This window comes from Hylobates moloch, unplaced genomic scaffold, assembly GCF_009828535.3.
Source record: "Hylobates moloch isolate HMO894 unplaced genomic scaffold, HMol_V3 SCAFFOLD_20, whole genome shotgun sequence".
Lineage (NCBI taxonomy): Eukaryota > Metazoa > Chordata > Mammalia > Primates > Hylobatidae > Hylobates > Hylobates moloch.
Window position 1 is genome coordinate 42,666,906 of NW_026652295.1, and position 22,152 is coordinate 42,689,057.

The 22,152-nt window shown below is 45.4% G+C and overlaps 1 protein-coding gene and 1 long non-coding RNA gene across 8 annotated transcripts in view; one reads left to right on the forward strand and one right to left on the reverse strand.

The window, feature by feature from the left end:
- Positions 1 to 8,413: 8,413 nt before the first annotated feature.
- LOC131382075 (uncharacterized) lies at positions 8,414 to 18,064 on the reverse strand. The gene is made up of 4 exons (XR_009211245.1): positions 18,012 to 18,064; positions 14,571 to 14,722; positions 10,918 to 11,010; positions 8,414 to 8,434 (listed from the first exon to the last, which is right to left on the reverse strand). It is a non-coding gene; the product is annotated as an uncharacterized LOC131382075 (long non-coding RNA).
- Positions 18,065 to 20,512: 2,448 nt separating this feature from the next.
- The window catches only part of SPATS1 (spermatogenesis associated serine rich 1), a 37,204-nt gene continuing 35,564 nt past the window's right edge, over positions 20,513 to 22,152 (forward strand). Inside the window, exons 1-2 of one of the 7 annotated variants that reach the window (XM_032140455.2) lie at positions 20,513 to 20,624; positions 20,950 to 21,088. In XM_032140455.2, coding sequence (XP_031996346.1) covers positions 20,950 to 21,088 — 139 coding nt within the window. In that variant the 5' untranslated portion in view covers positions 20,513 to 20,624. Of the gene's footprint in view, positions 20,802 to 20,949; positions 21,089 to 22,152 lie in introns of all 7 variants that reach the window. The other 6 variants (XM_032140456.2, XM_058432408.1, XM_058432406.1 and 3 more) reach the window with 6 other exon arrangements.

Genomic DNA, 22,152 nt, shown 5'->3' on the forward strand with positions numbered 1-22,152 from the left:
CCTGGGCAACAGAGGGAGACTTCTGTCTTTAAAAAAAATTGCAATTGTTAGTTCTATTTATTGCTCCTGTCCTTCAGGACATGTAATATGACCACTATACACAAAATGGGAGTGGTAAGTTGAACCATACAGTTGCAAAGTAATTACATTTTACATGAAGTGGTGTAATATTAACTCTAGGTAGACTCTGAAAAGTGAAAGATATATTTTGTAATCCTCAGAGCAGTGGTTTTCAGAGGGTGGTACAAGAACCTTGGGGGTCCCCAAACCCATTTAGGAAGTCTTCGAGGTCTTCCCATTTTCAGCTATGTGTCTGTGTGAGGCTGGATTTTCTTCATATAAGTCAACCAAAACAACATATCTACAACAGATTACAGAAGCAGATATTAGAATTCATCTTTCATGGCCGGGCGTGGTGGCTCGTGCCTGTAATCCCAGCACTTTGGGAGACTGAGGCAGGTGGATCACTTGAGGTCAGGAGTTGGAGACCAGCCTGGCCAACATGGCGAAACCCCGACTCTACTAAAAATACAAAAATTAGCCGGGGATGGTGGTTCATGCCTGTAATCCCAGCTTCTCGGGAGGCTGAGGAAGGAGAATCACTTGAACCCGGGAGGTGGAGGTTGCAGGGAGCCAAGAGCACCACTGCACTCCAGCCTGCACGACAGGAGCGAGACTCCATCTCAAAAAAAAAAAAAAAAAAAAAGAATTCATCTTTCATGAAGCCAGAAATTGAAGACATTTACAAAAATGTAAAACAGTGCCACTCTCCTCACTATTTTGGGGAGAAAGTATATTATTTTTAATAAAACATGTTATTTATGTTAACATGTAATGGGTTTATTATTTTAATTAAATATGAATACTTTTTAAATTCCCAGTTTAATTTAAAAATTTTTTCTTTTCTTTCTCTCTTTTTTTTGAGACAGAGTGTTGCTCTGTCACCCAGGCTGGAATGCAGTGGTGCAATCTCGGCTCACTGCAACCTCTGCCTCCCGGGTTCAATCGATTCTCGTGCCTCAGCCTCCTGAATAGCTGGGATTACAGGTGCACGCCACCATGCCCGGCTAATTTTTGTATTTTTAGTAGGGACGAGATTTCGCCATTGGTTAGGCTGGTCTTAAACTCCTGACCTCAAGTGATCCGCCTTCCTTGGCCTCCCAAAGTGCTGGGATTACAGGCATGAGCCACCGCGCCTGGTCTCACTGTTTAATTTCTAATAGATATTACCCACATGGAAGCTCTTTGGGGGTTTTCAATACTTTTTAGGAGTGCAACCTGAAACTAAACATCTGAAAATTTCTGCTTTACAGCAACCACTAAAAAAATCATGCAATGAGCAGCACTATTCATTGTGGGGGAAACAACCCAAATGCCCATCAGTGGATGAATGGATAAATGAAAAGTGGTATGTGCATACAATGGAATACTAGTCAATCATAGAAAGAAATGAAATCCTAGCCGGGCGCGGTGGCTCAAGCCTGTAATCCCAGCACTTTGGGAGGCTGAGGCGGGCGGATCACGAGGTCAGGAGATCGAGACCATCCTGGCTAACACGGTGAAACCCCATCTCTACTAAAAACACAAAAAATTAGCCGGGCGTGTTGGCGGGCGCCTGTATTCCCAGCTACTCGGGAGGCTGAGGCAGGAGAATGGCGTGAACCCAGGAGATGGAGGTTGCGGTGAGCCGAGATCGCGCCACTGCACTCCAGCCTGGGGGACAGAGAAAGACTCCGTCTCAAAAAAAAAAAAAAAAAAGAAAGAAAGAAATGAAATCCTGATACGTGCTACAATGGGGATGGACCTTGAAAACATTACTCTAAATGAAAGAAGCCAGACATAAAAGGGCACATGTTGTATGATTTCACTTATATGAAATGTCCAGGATAGGTAAATTCACAGAGACAGCAGATTGGTGGTTTCCAGGTGCTGAGGAAGAAGAGAACGGGAAGTGTGGCTTAATGGATACAGAGTCTTATTTCAGGATGATGAAAATGTTTTAGCTCTAGATAGAGGTGGTGGTTGCAGAACATTGTGAATGTACTAGATGCCTCTGAATTGTACACTTTAAAATGATTATTTTAGTGTTATGTAAATTTTACCTCAATTTAAAAAAGTACAACAAAATATCATTACAAATTTAATTTTTAATTTTATTTATTTATTTTTGAGAAAAGGTCTTGCTCTGTTACCCATCTGGAGTACAGTGGTACACTCACAGCTCACTGCAGCCTTGACCTCCCAGGCTCAAGCAATCCTCGCACTTCAGCCTCCCTAGTAGCTGGGACTACAGGTGCATGTCACCATGCCCAGGTAATTTTTGTGTTTTTTGTAAAGACAGGATTTCACCATGTTGCCTAGGCTGGTCTTGAACTCCTGGGCTCAAGCAATCTGTCTGCCTCAGCTTCCCAAAGTGCTGGGATTACAGGTGTGAGCCACTGTCCCTGGCCAAAATATCATTAAAGATTAATAGAGAAGGTGGCTCAACAGAGTGGTGGCTCAAGCCTGTAATCCTAGCACTTTGTGAGGCAGAGATGGGTGGATCACTTGAGGTCAGGAGTTCAAAACCAGCTTGGCCATCATGGTGAAATCCCGTTTCTACTAAAAATACAAAAAATTGGCTGGGCATGGTGGTGTGTGCCTGTAATCCCTGCTACTCGGGAGGCTGAGGCAGGAGAATTGCTTGAACCTGGGAGGCAGAGGTTGCTGTGAGCCGAGATTGTGCCACTGCACTCCAGCTTGGATGACAGAGTGAGACTCCATCTCAAAAAAAAAAAAAAAAAATAGAGAAGTTAAAACTGAATTACAAAAATTATGTAGTTAACTAAAAAAAAAGTTAGAAATGGAGGAACAGAGTAACAAAAAACATATAGAACAAACAGAAAATGAATAGCAAAATGGTGGCACTAAACCTAACCATATCAAGACTAATATTACCCATGACCTAGCAATTCCTCTTCTAAGTATTTCACCAAAAGAAATGAAAGCAACTGTCTTCAAAAAGACTTGTATGTGGACGTTCATAGCAACTTTACTTGTAATAACCAAGAACTTGAAACAGTCCAGGTGTCCATCAACAGAGGAATGGATAAACAAACTGTGATATATTCATACAGTGAACTACAGCTCAGCAATATAAGAACAAACCAGTGATATACACACAATATACATGAATCTAAAAAGATGCTCAGTGAAAGAAGCCTTACACAAAAGAGTACATACTTAATGATTTCATTTTTGTGAAGTTGTAGAAGTTATAGAACAGGCAAACATCTTTTTTTTTTTTTTTTTTCTGAGACAGTGTCTTGCTCTGTTGCCCAGGCTGGAGTGTAGTGGTGTGATCTCAGCTCACTGCAACTTCTACCTCCTGGGTTCATGCGATCATCCCACCTCCGTCTCCCAAGTAGCTGGGACTACAGGTGCGCACCACCAATGCCCAATTAATTTTTGTATTTTTTGTAGAGATGGGGTTTTGTCATGTTGTCCAGGCTGGTCTCAAACTCCTGGGCTAAAGCAATTCACTCACCTTGGCTCTCAAAGTGCTGGGATTACAGGTGTGAGCCACTGAGACTGGCCCAAACATATTTTTTTTAAAATCTAATAATAATTATTATTATGATTTTAGAGATGAGCTCTCTCTTGGTCTCCCAGGCAAGAGGGCAGTGGCACTATTGTGGCTCACTGCAGCCTCGAACTCTGGGCTCAAGCAGTCCTCCCACCCCAGCCTCTGGAGTAGCTGAGATTACAGGTGAGCACCAGCACATCAGTCTAATTTTTAAATTTTCTTTGGAGGCAGAGTCTTGCTATGTTGCCTAGGTAGGTCTCCAACTCCTGGACTCAAGCAATCTTGCTGCCTTGGCCTCCCAAAGTATTGGGACTATAGGCATAAGCCACCTTGTCTGGTCAAGAGTGTGTACTTAATGATTCAATTTTTATGAAATTATAGGACAGGTAAACATCTATTTTTTATTTTTAAATTTTATTAATTTTATTTCATTTTACTGTGAGATGGAGTCTCGCTCTGTTGCCCAGACTGGAGTGCAGTGGCTCGATCTCGGCTCACTGCAGCCTCCACCTCCTGGGTTCCAGCGATTCTCCTGCCTTGGCCTCCTGAATAGCTGGGATTGCAGGTACATGCCACCATGCCCAGCTAATTTTTGTATTTTTAGTACAGATGGGGTTTCACCCTGTTGGCCAGGCTGGTTTTGAACTCTTGACTTCAGGTGATCCACCCAACTGGGCCTCTCAAAGTGCTAGGATTACAGGTGTGAGTCACCACATCCAGCCTTAATTTTATTTTATTTTTGAAACAGAGTTTCATTCCCATCACCCAGGCTAAAGAGCAGTAGGGTGATCTAGGCTCATTGCAACCTCTGCCACCTGGACTCAAGCGATCCTCCTGCCTCACCCTCCCGAGTAGCTGGGACTACTGGTGCGAGCCACCATGCCCGGCTAATTTTTGTATTTTTTGTAGAGACGGGTTTTGTCATGCTGCCCAGGCTGGTCTTGAATTCCTGACCTCACATGATCTGCCCGTCTCAGCCTTCCACAGAGTTGAGATTACAGGCATCAGCCACCATGCCTGGCTAAGCAGCTTTTTTTAAGTGTAGTTGTGAATGCTGGGTGTGTGTTGTTTAGAAGACCGCCTTCCAATCATGGACCTGAGATGCTTTGGTACTATGAAGGGGAAGGAAGAAGGAAAGAGGGGTTGAGATGCACAAAGAACACATCTGTAATTCCAGCCCTATTAGCTAAGCAGTGCGTTTGACTAGCTAATAAAGCTCATGTGGCGAAGTGTCTGGGTAGCTTTCCTGGAGGCCTCACAATTAAGAATCAATTTTTTCATCAGAATTAACGAAGGCCAGGGGTCTTGTGTAGTGTTTTTTCCTTCCTTGAGAAAATCTGGAATAAAGAAGGTCTGTATGTAATGCAAAGATCTCCAAGCCTGAAAAGAAAAACATGCAGAATGGTGTGATTGTATGCTACTATTGCATATAAAGGAATGAAAAAAACAAACAAAACATGTACTCATATTTGCTTATGTAGCTCTGGAAGGGACACATAGAAATAATGGTGGTTGCCGGGCACAGTGGCTCACGCCTGTAATCCCAGCACTTTGGGAGGTCGAGGCAGGGGGATCACCTGAGGTCAGGAGTTCAAAACCAGCTTGGCCAACATGGCAAACCCGTCTCTACTAAAAATACAAAAATTAGCCACGTGTGGTGGTGCATAACTGTAATATCAGCTACTCAGGAAACTGAGGCAGGAGAATCGCTGGAACCCAGGAGGTGGAGTTTGCCGTGAGCCGAGATTGCGCCACTGCACTCCAGCCTGGGTGACAAGAGTGAAACTCCATCTCAAAAAAAAGAAAAGAAATAACAGTGGTTGCAACTGAGATGGGGGTGGAGGCGGGGCCTGGCCAGGGGTGTGGGGTAGCAGAGAGGCTTTCCCTGTATGCCTTTTTTTGGTTTTTGATTTTGCAAGCTATATAAATGAATTTCCCATTCAAACTTAAATAAATGAAATATAAAAAGAGAGACATAGAATAACATGAAACAATGTTCTCCATGTCCTTGGAAGAAATAAGAGGGAAATTTTAGGCTGTGGCTTTGCCTGATTAAACATAATTTCAGTTACAAAGACGAGCACCACACTGTGAGACAGAGACTCCGCATCTTAGTAAATGTGCATGAGGCTCTGCTGTCAAGGTACATTATTTTGATATTATTTTCATTTCTCTTTGCTTTTTTTTTATTTTGCTTGTTTGTTTATTCTACAGGTAAGTTTATCACCAAATCCTTTCCTTTCATAAAGATATTAAAGATATTTAGACAGACCCCTTGCTAAATGCGGGATTTTTGTTTGCAGAATAACATTATCTTTCAGAAGACATGCTACAAAGTCAGGTGTTATATGATGTTTGTGGCTCCTGGGAGTCAAATTGGCTCACTTACCAGAGTATCTGACTTCCATCTTTCATTTGAGCTGTTAGGGAAGGAGATAGTTGTTCTGTCTTTGGTCTAGAAACCTGTGATAGGAAACCCTTCCATGAAAAGTGTTTAATAAATTAGAACACAGAATTCCATTATCCTTTCTTGAAATGGGCCCTCTGTCTGTTTGTAAGGATGTCTGGAGAATGGAAATGTAAACACAGAATTAAGAATCCTAACTTTAATGCAATTTTCATTTGCTATCAATTGACTCCATTGTCTTTGAGATGCTATTAAAAATGCATGCAGGATGTGAGTGAGATGAAACATCAAATTCAAGTTGAATCCAATTTACAATGGCACTCCATTTCTTTGGCCCACCAGCTTTCAGTGGCTTTAAGCCATCTGGGACACAGCCCAGAGCATGGGAGTGAGCAGAAAGGGCCTCTGAGCAGCAAGAAGTGCTGCCATAAAGTCTGAGAAGCTCAATCCAAAGGAGGGTCTTTCCCACACTCACTCAGGGCGCTTGGAATCAGTAACTTCCTTTGTATTATTAATAGTAGCTACCCTTTATTGGGCACTTACTATGTACCAGGTAACGTGCTTTATATGTAATACTTATTTAATCCTCACAACAATCCAATGAGGTAAGTTATAATTCCCATTTTACAGATGAAGAAAGTGAGAGAAGTGAAGTGACTTGCTGGACATCATATAGACAGTAAATAGTAGAGCAGGAACCTGAACTCAGGCAGCCTGGGGCCAGAGCCTGTGCTATTAACCACCATGCCCAACTTTCCCTTCTCTCTTTTAGTTATAGAACAGCTTTTGCACAGACCACAGATGCTGAATCTGTCTTGCTGCTGGATGTGGCCATGTGGATACATTTTTGGCCCCTGGACTAGGAGCAGAAGTGAGATGTGCCAGGTCATACAAGCTCTGCCCTTCTGCCTCTCCTTCTTTATGAGTTGGGATGTGGTCTTAGGGGTCAGAGTGCTAAGAAAGGTAACACCCAGGGGTGGCAGAGCAAGAGGTTGGAAAGAGTTTGGGTTCCGACCCCATGGAGTTACCACGGATGCTTTGGACTATCTATTCCTGCATTATTACATGTGAGAGAAATAAACTCTTCTGTTTAAGATGCTTTAAATCTCTATGATAGCAGCCAAACTCACAAGCCAATGAATTTATCCCAGGGCATGAAAGAAAGGCTACTTTATATTAACAACTCAAGGAATTATTTAAAGCATTTAGAAATCCAATAACAAACAAGCTTTGAGTCCTAATGGGGCAACTTTAATTATTTGGAAATATCTCTGGAAAATTCCTTAATGATGACAGAAAAAAGAGGTATACTTTATTTGATGGGTGCAATAAAGGGAGCATGTACATTCAATTCAGTTTCACAAATGTTTATGGAATGGCTACTATGCGCCAGGCAAGGCTGATAGAGCCCTTGCCCTCAGGAAGCTTTCAGTCATTGGGGTGTGGGGGACACCGACAGATGAGCATGCAGATGATCAGGGATGGTGGAGCACAGAATCCAGCCCCAGCTTAGGGCATCAGGGAGGGCTCTTTGGAGAGATGGCCAAACAGAGTCCTAAGGCCGAAGACAACTTGAGTTTTCCTTAAAGAAAGGAGTACGTGTGTTTTATGGAAGTTGGAATTGAAAAGCCCATCCAGATCCAGAGACTTCTCTCTTCCTTGAGAAACATGACCCATGAAACTAACTAACATCTTGAGTTACCCCCTTTCCTTCTTGTTCCAAGCTCCTTGCACCCATGGGACAGGTTCTGGTGAACTTTTGGGTGGCCAATGTGCTCTCTTGCACTGTAGGTAAGCAGACATTACCTAGGATATATCATCCAGGATTATGAGGGGTCCTTAGCTGATAGCGTCTCTTCCTTCATCTTTAAGCAGCGATAAAAGCTGAAGGAGCAGCCAGGGGCCTCGGGGAGTTAAAACAGCGCTCACAGAAGCAGGAGCTCACTCACTGTCATCCTCAATGACAGGCAGATAGAGGATGGACAAATTATTTCACTCTGGTTGTCAGGTCTGAGGACGACGATGTTAGTCTTGCCCAAGCACGGAACTGTGGGGAATGATCAGTCGAAGGTATTAGATGGCACTTGCCAGACGGTGAAAGAAAGTCAGTAATTAATTACCTTGGAGCAGTCTCACAGAAATATTGATGTCTGAAAGATACTTGACATTCTCTTTTCCTTAGAGAGTATTCACTCAGAAAGAGAGTCCAGATTCTGGTAGTCGGGGTAGAAGATGGCAGAATGCAGAGGAGAAGCAAGGAAAGGTAAAGGTAGAGAAGGGTCAGTCATGAGAATTTTCTTTCCCTGAAATGTGGTTTGAGGCTGGCATCCTTGGTGTCTCACCCCAAACTTTTTCCTCACCTCTCTAGTCTCCAGAGTTAAGACCTGGGTCTGATTCTGACTCAGCCATAAGTCAAAGCCAAAATCCAGCAGTATATGGTCATGGGCTTTTAGGAAAATTGCCTAAAATTATATTTTAAGGAAAATTGCATTCTTTCACATAAAGAGTGTGTGTATACACACATATGTATGTATATTATGTATATACCCATATATGTGATATGGTTTGGCTACGTCCCCACCCAAATCTCACCTTGAATTGTAGTTCCCATAATTCCCACATGTTGTGGGAGGGACCTGGTGGAAGATAATTAAATCATGGAGGTGGTTTTCCCCATACTGTTCTCGTGGTAGTGAATAAGTCTTATGAGATCTGATGGTTTTATAAGGGGAGACCCCTTTTGCTTGGCTCTCATTCTTCTCTGCCACCATGTAAGATGTGCCTTCTGCCTTCTGCCATGATTGTGAGGTCTCCCAGCCATATGGAACTATGAGTCCATTTTTTTGAGACGGAGTCTCTTTCTGTCACTTAGGCTGGAGTGCAGTGGCATGATCTTGGCTCACTGCAACCTCCGCCTCCCAGGTTCAAGCGATTCTCCTGCCTCAGCCTCCCAAGTAGCTGGGACTACAGGCGCGTGCCACCATGCCCAGCTATTTTTTTTTTTTTTTTTGTATTTTTAGTAGAGACGGGGTTTGACCGTGTTAGCCAGGATGGTCTCAATCTCCTGACCTGGTGATCTGCCCGCCTCGGCCTCCCAAAGTGCTGGGGTTATAGGTGTGAGCCACCGAACCTGGCCTTCAGGTGTGTCTTTATCAGCAGTGTGAAAACGGACTAATACATATGTACATGCATATATACATATATACAGATGCTTTCACTTGGCTTTCAACAAAGATGTATTTATCACATTTGCTTTTCATGCAAAATGTTGCGACCAGATGAAAAAAGATAATAAAATAGAACAAATAAAATCCTGAAAGAAAAAGCTCTTGAATTTTGCTGAAATGAAAATTTAATGATAAATGAGAAAGCCTCTATTTAACATAAATGTAACCCTGAATGTGTTAACATTGTCCTGTTTGACATAATAGATAAATATATTGAGCTGTAACTACTATACACACCATACTAAGTGCTTGAATTTTAATATAATCTCTGCCTACAAAAAAAAAGAGAGAGTATAAAATTGCTTCCTGGTGTTCTTAGAAGAGAGAATTAAATTCATAACACAGCCTTCTGAGCACTGTGCCCTGAGTCCTGCCTTCCCTTCCTTTATTCTCCATGCCCTTATACTATTTCATTTTCTTCATAGCACTTCTTTCTTTTCTTTCTTTTGTTTCATTTTTTTTTTTTTTTTTGAGGCAGGTTCTCACTCTGTCACCCAGGCTGGAGCGCAGTGGTGTGATCTTGGCTCACTGTAGCCTCCGCCTCCTGGGCTCAAGTGATTCTTGTACCTCAGCCTCCCGAGCAGCCGGGATTACAGGCACCTGCCACCATGCCTGGCTAATTTTTGTATTTTTAGTAGAGATGGGGTTTTGCCACGTTGGCCAGCCTGGTCTTGAACTCCAGGCCTCAAGTGATACGCCTGCCTCGGCCTCCCAAAGTGTTGGGATTACAGGCATGAGCCACTGCGCCCGGCCTCATAGCACTTATTTCTAGCTCTCATTTTTACATTTATTTCTCTACCATATTAAAACTTGTCATTGAAGTATAACATACGTGCAGAAAAATGCACAGGTGAACTGCTGGATGCATTTTCTGGGGGTCGTGGACTTTCAAAAATGTTATTTATTTATGTAGTTATAAAATATACATAACACAGTATTTGCCATTTTAACGATTTTTTGTTGTTGTTGTTTTTGTTTTTGATACAGTCTCGCTCTTTCGCCCAGGCTGGAGTGCAGTGGCACGATCTTAGCTCACTGCAACCTCCGCCTCCTGGGTTCAAGCACTTCTCCTTGCCTAAGCCTCCTGAGTAGCTGGGATTACAGGCGTGAGCCACCACTCTTGGCCCCATTTTAACAATTTTATGTGTACAATTCAGTGGCATTGAGTACACTCACATTGTTGTGTAGTCATCACTGCTATCCATCTCCAGAACTTTTTCGTCACCTCGACTGAAGCTCTGTGCTCATTAAACATGAAGTCCCCATTCCCCTCCCCACAGCCCCGGCGCCCACCATTCTACTTTCTGCCTCCATCAATCTGACTATTCCAGATACGTTATATGTGGTCATGAGTCACTGGCTGTGACCCTGAGCACCTGACATCATGTGCCTCCTGTTTCTCTTTATTTGGCATAAGTGTATTCGTGTTAAGCCGTGTGATGACGGTCCCCAGCCAGCTACGGTGCCTTGAAGACTGTGCACAGGGATTTTTCTCTCATTTCCTGTCATTACTGTGAGAAAGTGCGATGCAGCTGATGTTTCCATGTCAGACCGCAGTCTCCAGTGTGAGCAGGAGGAGCCGCCAGCTTCACAGTTAACTCCTCTTGCCCGTCACAGTAATAAGTGGATTCCTTCCACTTAAGTGGATTCAGTTAAGAGCCCAGTGGTGCTGTGAACACCATCTCTCAGAACAAATGGAAGCTATGTTTGAAGGATACTGCTTCTACCAGTGATGATTTCTGAATTTTTCCTCTTCATCTTCTCTGAAAGATTTCTTCCTAAATAGGTAGGTTTTGTATTCAAAACAGCCTCTGTTTGGAAAAAAAAAAAAAAAAGTGTTAATTATGCAGTTCTGCTTCTTGCCTGCCATTACCTCTTCTCCTAAATCTGTTTTAGCTGAATAATCTCCTAAATCCTGTTTAGCTGAATAAGGAACATCTGGGGCTTTAAAGGCCTTTTTCATGTGAGAGAAAGGCACATCTGTTTTAGAGTATTTCTGGAAAATGAAAGCGCAGAATGGAAATTTGACAAGATTGAAGTGTGCTGGGAGAACACGTCCACTTCTCACTCCAGAGCCTGGAAATCATGATGACATTTGGTTTGGAGGAAACGGCCAGTCCTGCAGCTGGGCCTGTCTCCCTCCAAAGCCCACAACGAACCAGCGAGCAGTCCAGTCGTCATAAATGTGGACCACAAGTTCCTCTCTGGAGCTGCAGAATACTGAAGAGGAAGGCGTTTTCCCTCCATTTGCAAAGTAGCAGGAACCAACGGCCTCCTGACCTCATGGTTGTCTTGGAGGAACATTGAGGATGGATGAAATTTGCAGGACTCAATAATCGTTCTCCACTCATCACAGCCTCCCTGTGTTAGAACAATACAGCCACTCTCTGCGCCACGTGACTTTGCATCATCTCCCGCGTGTGCAGATGGAGTCTATGTGTTCACCTCACTGATTTTGGGTTTTCCCATGTGACCTGCTTTGGCCAACAGAATATGAGTGAAAGTGACAGTGCAACAATTTCAGACACAGGCCTCAAGGGACATGATGTGTTTTCACTCACCCCTTGTGTGCTATGCCATTTGACATGAGAAGAACATTCTTTGGGGAGCTGCTGCTGATCCCAAGGGAATGAGATAAATCCCAGGGAGCGAACCTGGATCTGAGCTGCAGTCTGAAGCCAGGCTCAGCTGACCAGGTCTAGCCTGAAGTAGATTGATGCTAGCTGACCTCCAGACTCGTGAGTGAGCAAAATAGGTGATCGTTGTTGTAGGCCACTGAGTTTGAGGTAGTTTGTTACACAACATTATTTTTGCAATAGCTGAGTAATACAAAGGCCAAAATACAGAAGCCAAGAGTAAAAGGGCAAGTGAAGTAGGTGGCTGATGTGAGTCAATACGGAAGTGATGGTGGGATCTGAGCAGACAGCATGTGGGGAAGGGCCTGCAGGAACAAGGTGGAGAGGATGGAGGAAAGGAATACTGCACTGCAGCCCAACAGAGGCTGGACGGAGGGGCAGTCCCCCGCCCCACACACCCCTCCTCTGTGCCTCTGCAGAGTCCTGGGCCTTTCTGGTGTCTTTGTTCACTGTTGCCAATGTCCAGGAGGCTTCCAGAGAGTAGAAGTTTGACTCCTAACAGGGCCAAGATTTCCAGTTATGGGATCAACCTGGGCTCATAGTCATGCTATGTCAATGGAACAACAATGGAAAGGTGGGGCACGTGAGATCTAAGGAGAACGCTGCTGAATGGGTATTGGCATCACTAGCTGGGAGCTCCCTAACTCTACACAGTCGTTAGTACAGGGAACCAGCCCTCCAAAGCAGAACTTCCCGGCCATGTTGGTGTGAGCAGGGCTCTGTAAGGTCCTGTGACCTTGAGGAAGCTACTCAATCTCTCCAAACTCAGGCTAGGAGGTAATGGGGATAATAACAGTACCTATCCCCACAGGACTGTTACAAAGAGTCAATGTGGGGAGCCTCTGACACAATGCCTGGCACAGAGTGAAGCCCACCATTAATTAGCATCAATAGCCATGTCACCATTTCTTTTCTTTTTTCTTTTTTTGTTTGAGTTGGGGGTCTTGCTATGTTGCCCAAGCTGGCCTTGAACTCTTGGGCTCAAGTGATCTTCCTGCCTCAGCCTCCTGAGTAGCTGAGCCTACAGGTATGTGCTACCATGCACAACTTATGCTGCCATTTTATAATGAGACTGATACCTGGCGTTCAGTAAGAAATGGATATGTCTTGTTTTTCTGAGCCTAGATCTTTCTTAAAAGTAGAATGCCAAGTGCAGTGGCTCACACCTGTAATCCCAGCACTTTGGGAGGCTGAGGTGGGCGGATCACCTGAGGTCAGGAGATCAAGACCATCCTGGCCAACATGGTGAAACCCCATCTCTACTAAAAATACAAAAAATTAGCTGGATGTGGTGGTGCATGCCTGTAATCCCAGCTACCCGGGAGGCTGAGGCACGAGAATCGCTTGAACCCAGGTAGCAGAGGTTGCAGTGAGCCGAGATTGAACCACTGCACTCCAGCCCGGCGACAGAGTGAGGCTCTGTCTAAAAAAAAAAAAAAAAGTAGAAGTTCCAGCATTCCAGCAAATAGACTGTCGCACTCAGCCTCCTGAGTAGCTGGGATTACAGGCACGCACCACCACATCCAGCTAATTTTTTGTATTTTTAGTAGAGATGGGGTTTCATGATGTTGGCCAGGATAGTCTTGATCTCCTGACCTCAGGTGACCCGCCCGCCTCGGCCTCCCAAAGTGCTGGGATTACAGGCGTGAGCCACTGCACTTGGCATTCTACTTTTAAGAAATATCTAGGCTCAGGAAAACAAGACATATCCATTTCTTACAGAACTCTCCTTAGCAATACCCTGAGCAGAAATCTGACTTCTACCATTTGTTCCTCAGCCCACATCAGCCAACCTGCTGGCTTTTGTTTTCTTTCCCCTTTCTCTGTTTCTCGGGAAATCTGTCTATTCTTATGCTTGTAGGGGGAAAGAAAGGTGGAGGTGGACCTGAAAGAGCAGATGGCAGAGCTCAGCAGGATGCTACCTCTTGCCACCAGCTTGGGCTGTGGAAATGCTATTTTATAGTTGGCACTTCCACCATGAGCTAGGTGACCCCTCTGCTGCACCTGTGGTTTGTGAAATGGATCATATGACCTTCATCAAAACAACAGCTGGGGCTTTTTAACCCAGGAAGATCCTGTCATGCTAACTTGCATTTCTTTTCCTAACCTACCGTAGAATCTTGCCCTAGTTCTGCCTTGCACTCTGTTTTTCAGGGGAGAATTTCCAAGGCCAATGAGCTCCCTACCTAGCCATTTTTGCATTTTTCTTAGAGTTTGTGTGGAGAAGCCTGTCTCTCTCAGGGGGCAGTCTTCCCCACTGTCTTCTAAAAGCTGGCCCTTCTGGAGGGTTTTAGTCTGTCCCTGGTCCTGGTTCAAACCTGAGTGAAGATGCAGGAGGATGTAGCCACCCTCCTCTCAGAGTTCATGATGAGCAGGGTAAGGAGATGATCTCACTTCTTCCCCAAGGACCTTTAGCTCTTTAACAACTTGCAAGAATGAAATTGCTTCTATTGGTTTCTCTCCTCCACCCTTCCCCAAGAGAACAAGCCAAATACTGTACAGTTCCTCTTGCATCAGATTTGAGTGTTTGTTTTGTACTTCTTTATTATAGAAATCAGTCATAGAAGGAATTGCTCTTCATAACGAAAGCACAGTTATTGACTTCCTACCATGTGCCTGCCATTCTAAGTGACATGTATTTATTCATGAATCCTCTCAACCTTGTGAGGGAAGTACTATTATGATCTCCCTTTACAGATGAGGAAACTGAGGCCCACAGGGGCTGAGTAACTTACCTAGAGTGGACAGCTGGTAAGCAGGAGTGGCAAGATTTGTGCTTGGAAAGTTTGGTTCTGAAGACTGCACTTGTACTTGTAACGTCATAATGCTTATTTTCACAGTATTGGCTGGGTTGAAGACCACAATAACATTTATTTGCTTATTTCTTCTGCAAAAGTAACAAATATTCAGCAATGTTCAGAGATTTGGCAGCCTCTTAATAGGCTCCAGGAATAGTCTGCCCTTCCATGGGTGAATGTTCTCTTTAGAATATGGATTATTTAATGCCTCTTTTTCTCCAACTTGGAGCCCCAGGTACCAATTTCAGGCACCAGAAAAAGTTCATTCAACTTCCCGTTAGTATGCCAACATCTCCCACTCTCAGCCTGGCTGAAACCAGCTTAACCATTTCTTTTGCTACCCCTCTTTCCTCTCCAGTTCACACAGAGACCCATGTAAAATTAGATCTATTTTTACAAGACTTGGTGTCCTCAGGCTGTAAGTCTTGGGGTTGTCTTTGCCTCCTCTGTTTGGTTGGCTTCTCATATCCATTAAGTTCCTTCTGGCTGGCCCTCTTCCTCAGACGCAGCCTTCCCACCTCATCAGACTAATCTCCCTAGAGCTCTAGGGTTCTACTAAGAAAGAAATGGCACCCTCCAGCTGGGTAACTGCAGGGTATAATAAAGGCACTATTCACAGAGGTGAAGGTGGGGTTTAGGAAAAGCAGCAGAGAATGGGGCAATGCCTCAGGGCTGTAACAGCTGGGAGTCACTGCTATTCCTAGGCCTGCAGGGTCCAGGGATGGAAGCCGTCAGTAGTCCCCAAAGAGAGCTGTGTGGAGCCCACCCCTGACAGAGGCCGTGGCCCTAAGGGTAGGGGCATAGACAACTGAGGCCAACAGGATGGGAGCTGGGAGTTGAAGGGTAAATACCCTGCTTTCACTTCCCTCCCTGCCTTCCTCCAGTGCCTCCATGGGATTTGGGGGGTGCAGTCCACACAGGCCAAACTCCCAGGCACAGAACAAGGTGCGGACAGTGGGAGTGGACCTGGGAGGGACACAAGGGTGGGCAGCATATGCCATTTTTGCCTCATCATTCCTCTGATGAGAGATCTGCAGTGACTTCCTAGTCCATATTGGGTTAAACCTGGTATTGAAGGAATTCCACTTCAACCTCACCTAATTCAGCCTTTTCCTTTCCTGTTCTGTAGAGTATAGGCATTCCACTCACAGAAGCTGGTATCCTTACTCTGCAGGTCTGTTTTATATATTACATGGGTTACACACATTTTAAAATCTTAGTCATTGATTTATGTTACTCAGAAATCCAAGTCCAAAGGGACTTTTGTGTTTCTGGGACAAGTGTCCTCCCAGGCCTCTCCCGGGCAGTCTGGCAGCCTAGGCTGTAGCCCTGACAGCCTGGCCAGTGCTGAGATGACAAACGGACCTGCTCATTGCTAAGGGCACATATAAGAAGGCTCTGGCACAGTGGTGAAAGCTTAGGCTCTGAATCTAAAGAGACTCGATTTAAATTCCAGCTTTGCCAGTTACTGGTGGGATGAGTTACTTCTGCCTTCTGAGTCTGTCTTTCCTCATTTGTAAACAGAGGATGATTCTACTAGCACTTTACTGTGGTCAGGATTAAATAAGATAATAAATGTAAAGAGATGGGCATAGCTATCAGGGGAACTCAGTCAGGGAAGGGACTGTGTTTTACTGACCTTTAAATTCCTGTTACCTAGCACAGTGCCTGGAACATAGCAGGTGTCTGGTCGTTGTTTCCTGGCCTGAACTGATGGGGAGGCCCTCTGGCTATTTGGGAGCTGGCCATGTTAGTCAGTTCTGAGGTGGCAAATGCTCTCTCTCCCCCGTCTTTGCCAGGCTTCCTCTGCCTACCATTGAAGGTTTCTGAAGGTGGCCGTGTGTCAGTAATCCACTTAACACCTATTTCCCCAGCGCTGTCTTTATACAAGGCTTTGTGATGCCCCTTACTTGAAGTCAGCAGTAGACAATCTACGAGCGCGTCCTGTTTTCCATACCTGGGTTTATACTGCCCTCTGGTGCATACTTATGGGACACGCGTGTTAAATGAGGGGTTCTGCAGGGTGACCTTTCCTTGACATTGGGGAAGAGAGGCTCCCCTACAGGGACCGCCTGCAGTGCTCTTTCGAGGAGAAGTGGTGTTTAAGATGCCCTCCTCGCCCAGTTTAGCTTGCAGCTCTTGAGGCTTACCAAACTCAGAGGCTTTTTCACCAACGTCTCTGACCCTAGGCAATTAAATAATACCATCCTTCTAGGCTCAAGTTTCTTTCTCCAGCAGGCACTTTTTGTCCTGCCAAGACTCAAGAGGAACGGGGTAGAGTTTATTTGAGTTTATCTTTCTCCCTCCGCTGTCTAGTTTCCTCTAATCTCTGGGCTCCTAATTCTTATGGCTGCCCCAGCTGCTCTCAAGGGTTTGGAGTTGCAGGAACCAGAGGAGAACCAGAACCAACGGTTCCTATCCAGTGCCTGGCCCCCTGCTTCCACCTCCGCCTCACTGTCTATCATTCCTTCCTAGAACCAAGCTCCCACTTACTGAAAGCGAAGTGGGGTCCTTCAGGGAGAAGGAGCAAAGGGGAAGAGGGGGGAGGTTAAAGTTCAGCCCACTCTCCTCTGGCCTCACCATGAAACATGCTAGAAGTATTTGTCCTTCATGATGAAGTTGAATAACATAAATTTGCTGATATGCAACTATGTTTCACCTACATAACCAGAAATTTTATATAGTTCAGTGAAAAACTTCACACGTAAACCCTGTGCGTGTTTGTGGTGGCCTGGAGCCCCAGGTTTCCTGAGCTCATTGAGACCCAGGAGAGCCAGGCTTGTGGAACATCAGGATCCTGGACTGTAGAGCTGAAAGGAGAGCCCTAAAGCTGGAGAAACGGTTGAGTTGACCTTAAGGACCTGGGACCACCGCCCCTCCCTGCACCAGGCCTCCATGTTCCTGCACAGGTGCTGCGGTGACCTCCAGGCTGGGCTTGGTTTGGGGTGCTCAGGCAGGGGACGGCAAGGGAACACTGAGGAAGGCCTTCTTCTTGCCCAACTGTGCTCACCCTCCCGGCTATACAGGCAAGATTTTCTGGGACCTTCAGGAACCTCGGCCCTCTGGGGACATCTAGCATCCTCCCCTTGCCTCTGCTGCTGAACTCTGGTTGTGGGGCTGCTGTGCACAGGAAGCTTCAGGTGCCAATCCTGGGAACACACTGGCTGAGTGGGGGCAAAGCTGATCAGAGGCAGCTCCGAGGCCCTGAGAACCCCTTAGCTGGCTCCAGTGCCTCGCCAAACCTTGGGTAGAGCTGCCAGGGCAGGCCTGGTGCGGCAGGCATCTAAAACTTGCCCAAGGAGTGAGGGCAAGGTGGCCTGGGAGGTTTTAAGCTGCAGAGTAAGGGAAGGCTTATGAGTCACAGTTCATGGGACTCACCAAGGATGAGAAAGTTTCCCTTCTGTGATTCACTCGCCTGCCTTGCAAAATCACCTGACCAACAGATAGATCTTGATATCTTGGAACCTGGTGATTCAGGTTAGAAACCTGGTCTCTTTCCTCCTAGGAGGATGCAAGCAGGAGAGGGAGGGGCTCAGCTCAGACCATTGTAACCGTCCATCCACCCATCCACCCACTCACTCATTTATTCATTCATTAAACAAATGGTTATTGAGCATCTACGTGTGCCAGGCACTGTGCTAGTTGCTTGGCATACAGCAGTGGACAAAACAGACAAAAATCTCTGCCTTTCTGGTGAGGCAGCATCTTGAATCAAGTCATTAATAACTAACTATGCTGTTGCCCAGCTAACATTTCTATTACAAAACTGTTACCTCTCCTACTGTGGGATAAAGAGATAACATATTTTTTAAACTTCGATAAGGGGAAATGCTCAGGATATGCAGCCATCCTTCTGTATCCCTGGGGGATTGGTTCTAGGACTCCCCTCCCATACCAAAATCTTGAACATATCAAGGATGTTCAAGTCTCTTTTACAAAATGGCATAGTATTTGCATATAACTTATGCACATCCTCCTGTACAGTACTTCAAATCATCCCTAGATTATTTATAATACCCAAAGCAATGTAAATGCTATGTAAATTCTTGCTATACTTTGTTGTTTTTATCTGTATTATTTAAAATTTTTATTTTTTGTAATATTTCCAATCTGTAGTTGGTCATATCTGTGGATCCAAAACCCTCAGATATGGAAGGCCGACTTTTCTTTTTTTTTTTTTTGAGATGGAGTCTCACTCTCTTGCCCAGGATGGGGTGCAGTGGCATGATCTCAGCTCACTGCAACCTCTGCCTCCCGGGTTCAAGCAGTTCTCCTTCAGCACCCCAAATAGCTGGGATTATAGGTGCCTGCCACCATGCCTGGCTAATTTTTTTTTTTTTTTTTTGTATTTTTAGTAGAGACAGGTTTCATCATGATGGCCAGGCTGGTCTTGAACTCCTGACCTCAAGTGATCCACCTACCTCGGCCTCCCAAAGTGCTGGGATTATGGGATTATAGGCATGAGCCACAGCCCCCAGCCATCAACTGTAATCTTAAATTTTAAAAGCCCAATAGAAGATACATATATATATATATAAATAAAATGTTAACATATTTGTGCACAGAAAAAGGGCAGAGAGGAAGCAGCCTCTAAATATCAGCAGGGGTGTAAATCACTAGGCGTATATGACATACATGTGCATAGAAAAAGGACAAGGAGGAAATAACCCCTAAATATCAGTAGGGGAGATTGTATTTTCTAGGAGGGCCACAAGATCCCCTGTCCCCTGTGCTCTTCACACAGTATGACCATGATGGAGAGGTGTGATCTAAGTTCCCTCTCCATGCATTTGTGACTATGGAGGCAATACAACTTCTGCGTGGTCCTCCTGGGATGCTCACATTGGAAACTCAGACACTGGTGTGAGAAAGCACATGGAAACGCCACACATGGGTGAACTGGCGCTAACCCTGCTGACCTCAGCTGACAACCAGCATCAATCACCAGACACATGAGTGAAGAAGCTCCTCTGTGACCTCTGACTGAGACCCTGTGAGAGACCCCAAGCATGAGCAGCCTAGCTTAGCCTAGCCAACCACCAGGATCAGAAATTAAAAATGAATGTTGTTGTTTAAAACAACAGAGTTTGACGGTGATTTATTATATAGCAATAGCTATCCAGAAAAAAAGTATTTAACTTTTATACTGTGAGATTATGGATATTAACAATGCTTTTCCATATTTTCCAATATTTCTATAATGACCATTTATTTCTCTTATAATCAGTAACAAAAGAAGGGAAAACTTGGTCTAAACACGAATTTAGGGACTTAAACTAGACTTGGAGAAAAGCTTTCTATGCAAGATTTATTAGATACTGGAAAGGATAAGAAAGATAAATTTAAGTCAGTATGATGGAAAGAGTGGTGGATTTGGAACGAGGAAACTTAGAAATGAATCTGTTTTCTGGGTGACCTTGAGCAAGCCTTTGCTAAAATTTGGTTTTCTATTTTGAAAAATGCAGCTGGCTGCTTAAGGAAGATAACATCCACCAGGGCGCCTGGCCCAGAAAAGGCGCTCTGTAAGTGGTAGGTGGATCCTGTCTAATCAATGCCAATTATAACCAGGCATCTGCAAGCTTTGTGGAGGGCGCATCTTTCACTGCTACCAGAGCCTACAGTTCTAATAATGAAAATTGCCTGGAAAAGAACCACAACTCTTTAAGAAAAAAAAAAATCCAAAACCACAAAGTGGCTTTTGCAGCGGTCCTTGCCTGTGTCGCCGGGCCATGGCTGGAGCTCCTTGCTCCGCACCTCTCTGGAGCCTCCATCCCGTACCAATGGCCAGAGAGCCCGGGGGTGACAGACAGTGGGGCCGGCAGCCGAGCCAGGCAGGACGCTGCGAGCCGCGTTGCTGGAGCCGGTGTCCCCGCAACCCTGGAACGCGCCTCCGTGGGAGAAGCAGGCGGCCGCGGCGTCCCTTTTGCCCTCGGCTCTCGGTTCTCAGGCCTCGGCGTGCGTTCGGCAGTTCGGTTGCCAGTTGGTTCGTTGGTCCGTGGAGGCCTCTGAGCACAGAGCCGGGCCTACCCTGGGGAAGGGGGTGGGAAGACCCTGAGGTGGAAAAGAAGGAGCACCTCGAGCTGGATGTGGGGGGGTGCAGCGAGCCCGGTTTGGGCTGGGGGCGGACTCGCTGGAGCTCCGAGGGCTTCCAAACCAAGAAACGGCCAGGTAGAGGGAGGGAGGCTCCGGTTTAGAGGCCAGTCCTGCCCTCCTGACTTTCGTGGCTTGTGGAATTTGTTTTGACTGATACCTTTCTTACGAGCGTCTTTCTTTGTCTCTGGGTTGCTTCTGATATTTAAAATCAACACGTGCACAGATGAGTCCATCCATGCTCACTGGAAAAGGTCCACGGGGCTGCCGTCTCCCATCCATCTCAAGCGCGACCTGCGGCAGAGAGCTGGAGAAGGTTCCAGAAAAAAGGGACTCTGGCATGACCGAGGTGGAGAGGACCTACAGTTGAGTTCTAAGAAATCCAGGCTGTGGAGTTGGTGGCCACATCCAAGTATACTACACCCGGGGGCGGGGGCAGGTGGGGGGCACCATTTGAAGTTTAGAAGGAAGCTAGTTTGGGGGCATGTAAAAAGAGCTGCTTGAATAGTAGCTTATGTTTGTGCTAACCCAAGATTTGATTAGGCAGACAGCACCACCAAAGCAGAGAGTCTCATAAATTACTTCACTGGATCTCACAACAGTGGAGAAGTATATTACCTGTGAGTAAAGGGAGCCAGAGATTTGACCTGCCCAGTGCTTGGGTTAATAAAAGGTGAGCCTGGGATTTGACATAAGCCTGGGATTTGACGTGAGTCTGCCATACTCTCTAGCCTGTGTCGTTTCATCTTTCCTTTGCTCAGATATTAGTAGGTTTGTGTCACTGTTTATTGGATGGGACAGTTCAGGTGATAATTATGAACACTCTAAAAATTAAATAATGGCTGGTAGCTCCATAATTGGTTAAGGCCGAGAAGGATATTTGGGGGCACATTTGCCTTTAGAGAACGGTCTCATGGCGCCGAATAGCCACAGTCTCCCAGAAAAGCTCAGAGTGCGCCTGCGCTCAAGTTGTCATTTACCCGTTATGGGTGAGTGGCCTGAGTGCTGCAAAAAGGGGTTGTGAAAGATCCAGACTTTGCTGGATCAGATTTTAGCTTTCTCCCTGGTCTTTTGTATTCTGGGTGTGTGATCTCCTCATTCTCCTTCACAGTGGGGAGAAAGGAGGGAGGTACAACTCATTCCACCCAGCTATTAATGTAAGCTAGGACCGTACAGAAGGAGGAGCTGGAGGAGTTAGAACTATTAATTGTCCAAGTGTGTCTGGAACAGCAAGGAGAAAAGGGTTCTGGGATTCTAACTTTAAGCTCCAGACCTTCCTGCAGTTTCCAATTTGGGGTAAAGGAAGAAGCTGCTGTTTTAAGGATGTCCTAGGGAGGATCCATGTTTTTGACTTACAGGTACCAGAAGGGTACCAGGTCCCAGACCACATTAATGAAAGACCCATGGTGTCCTTTCCTGCTGTGTAGGT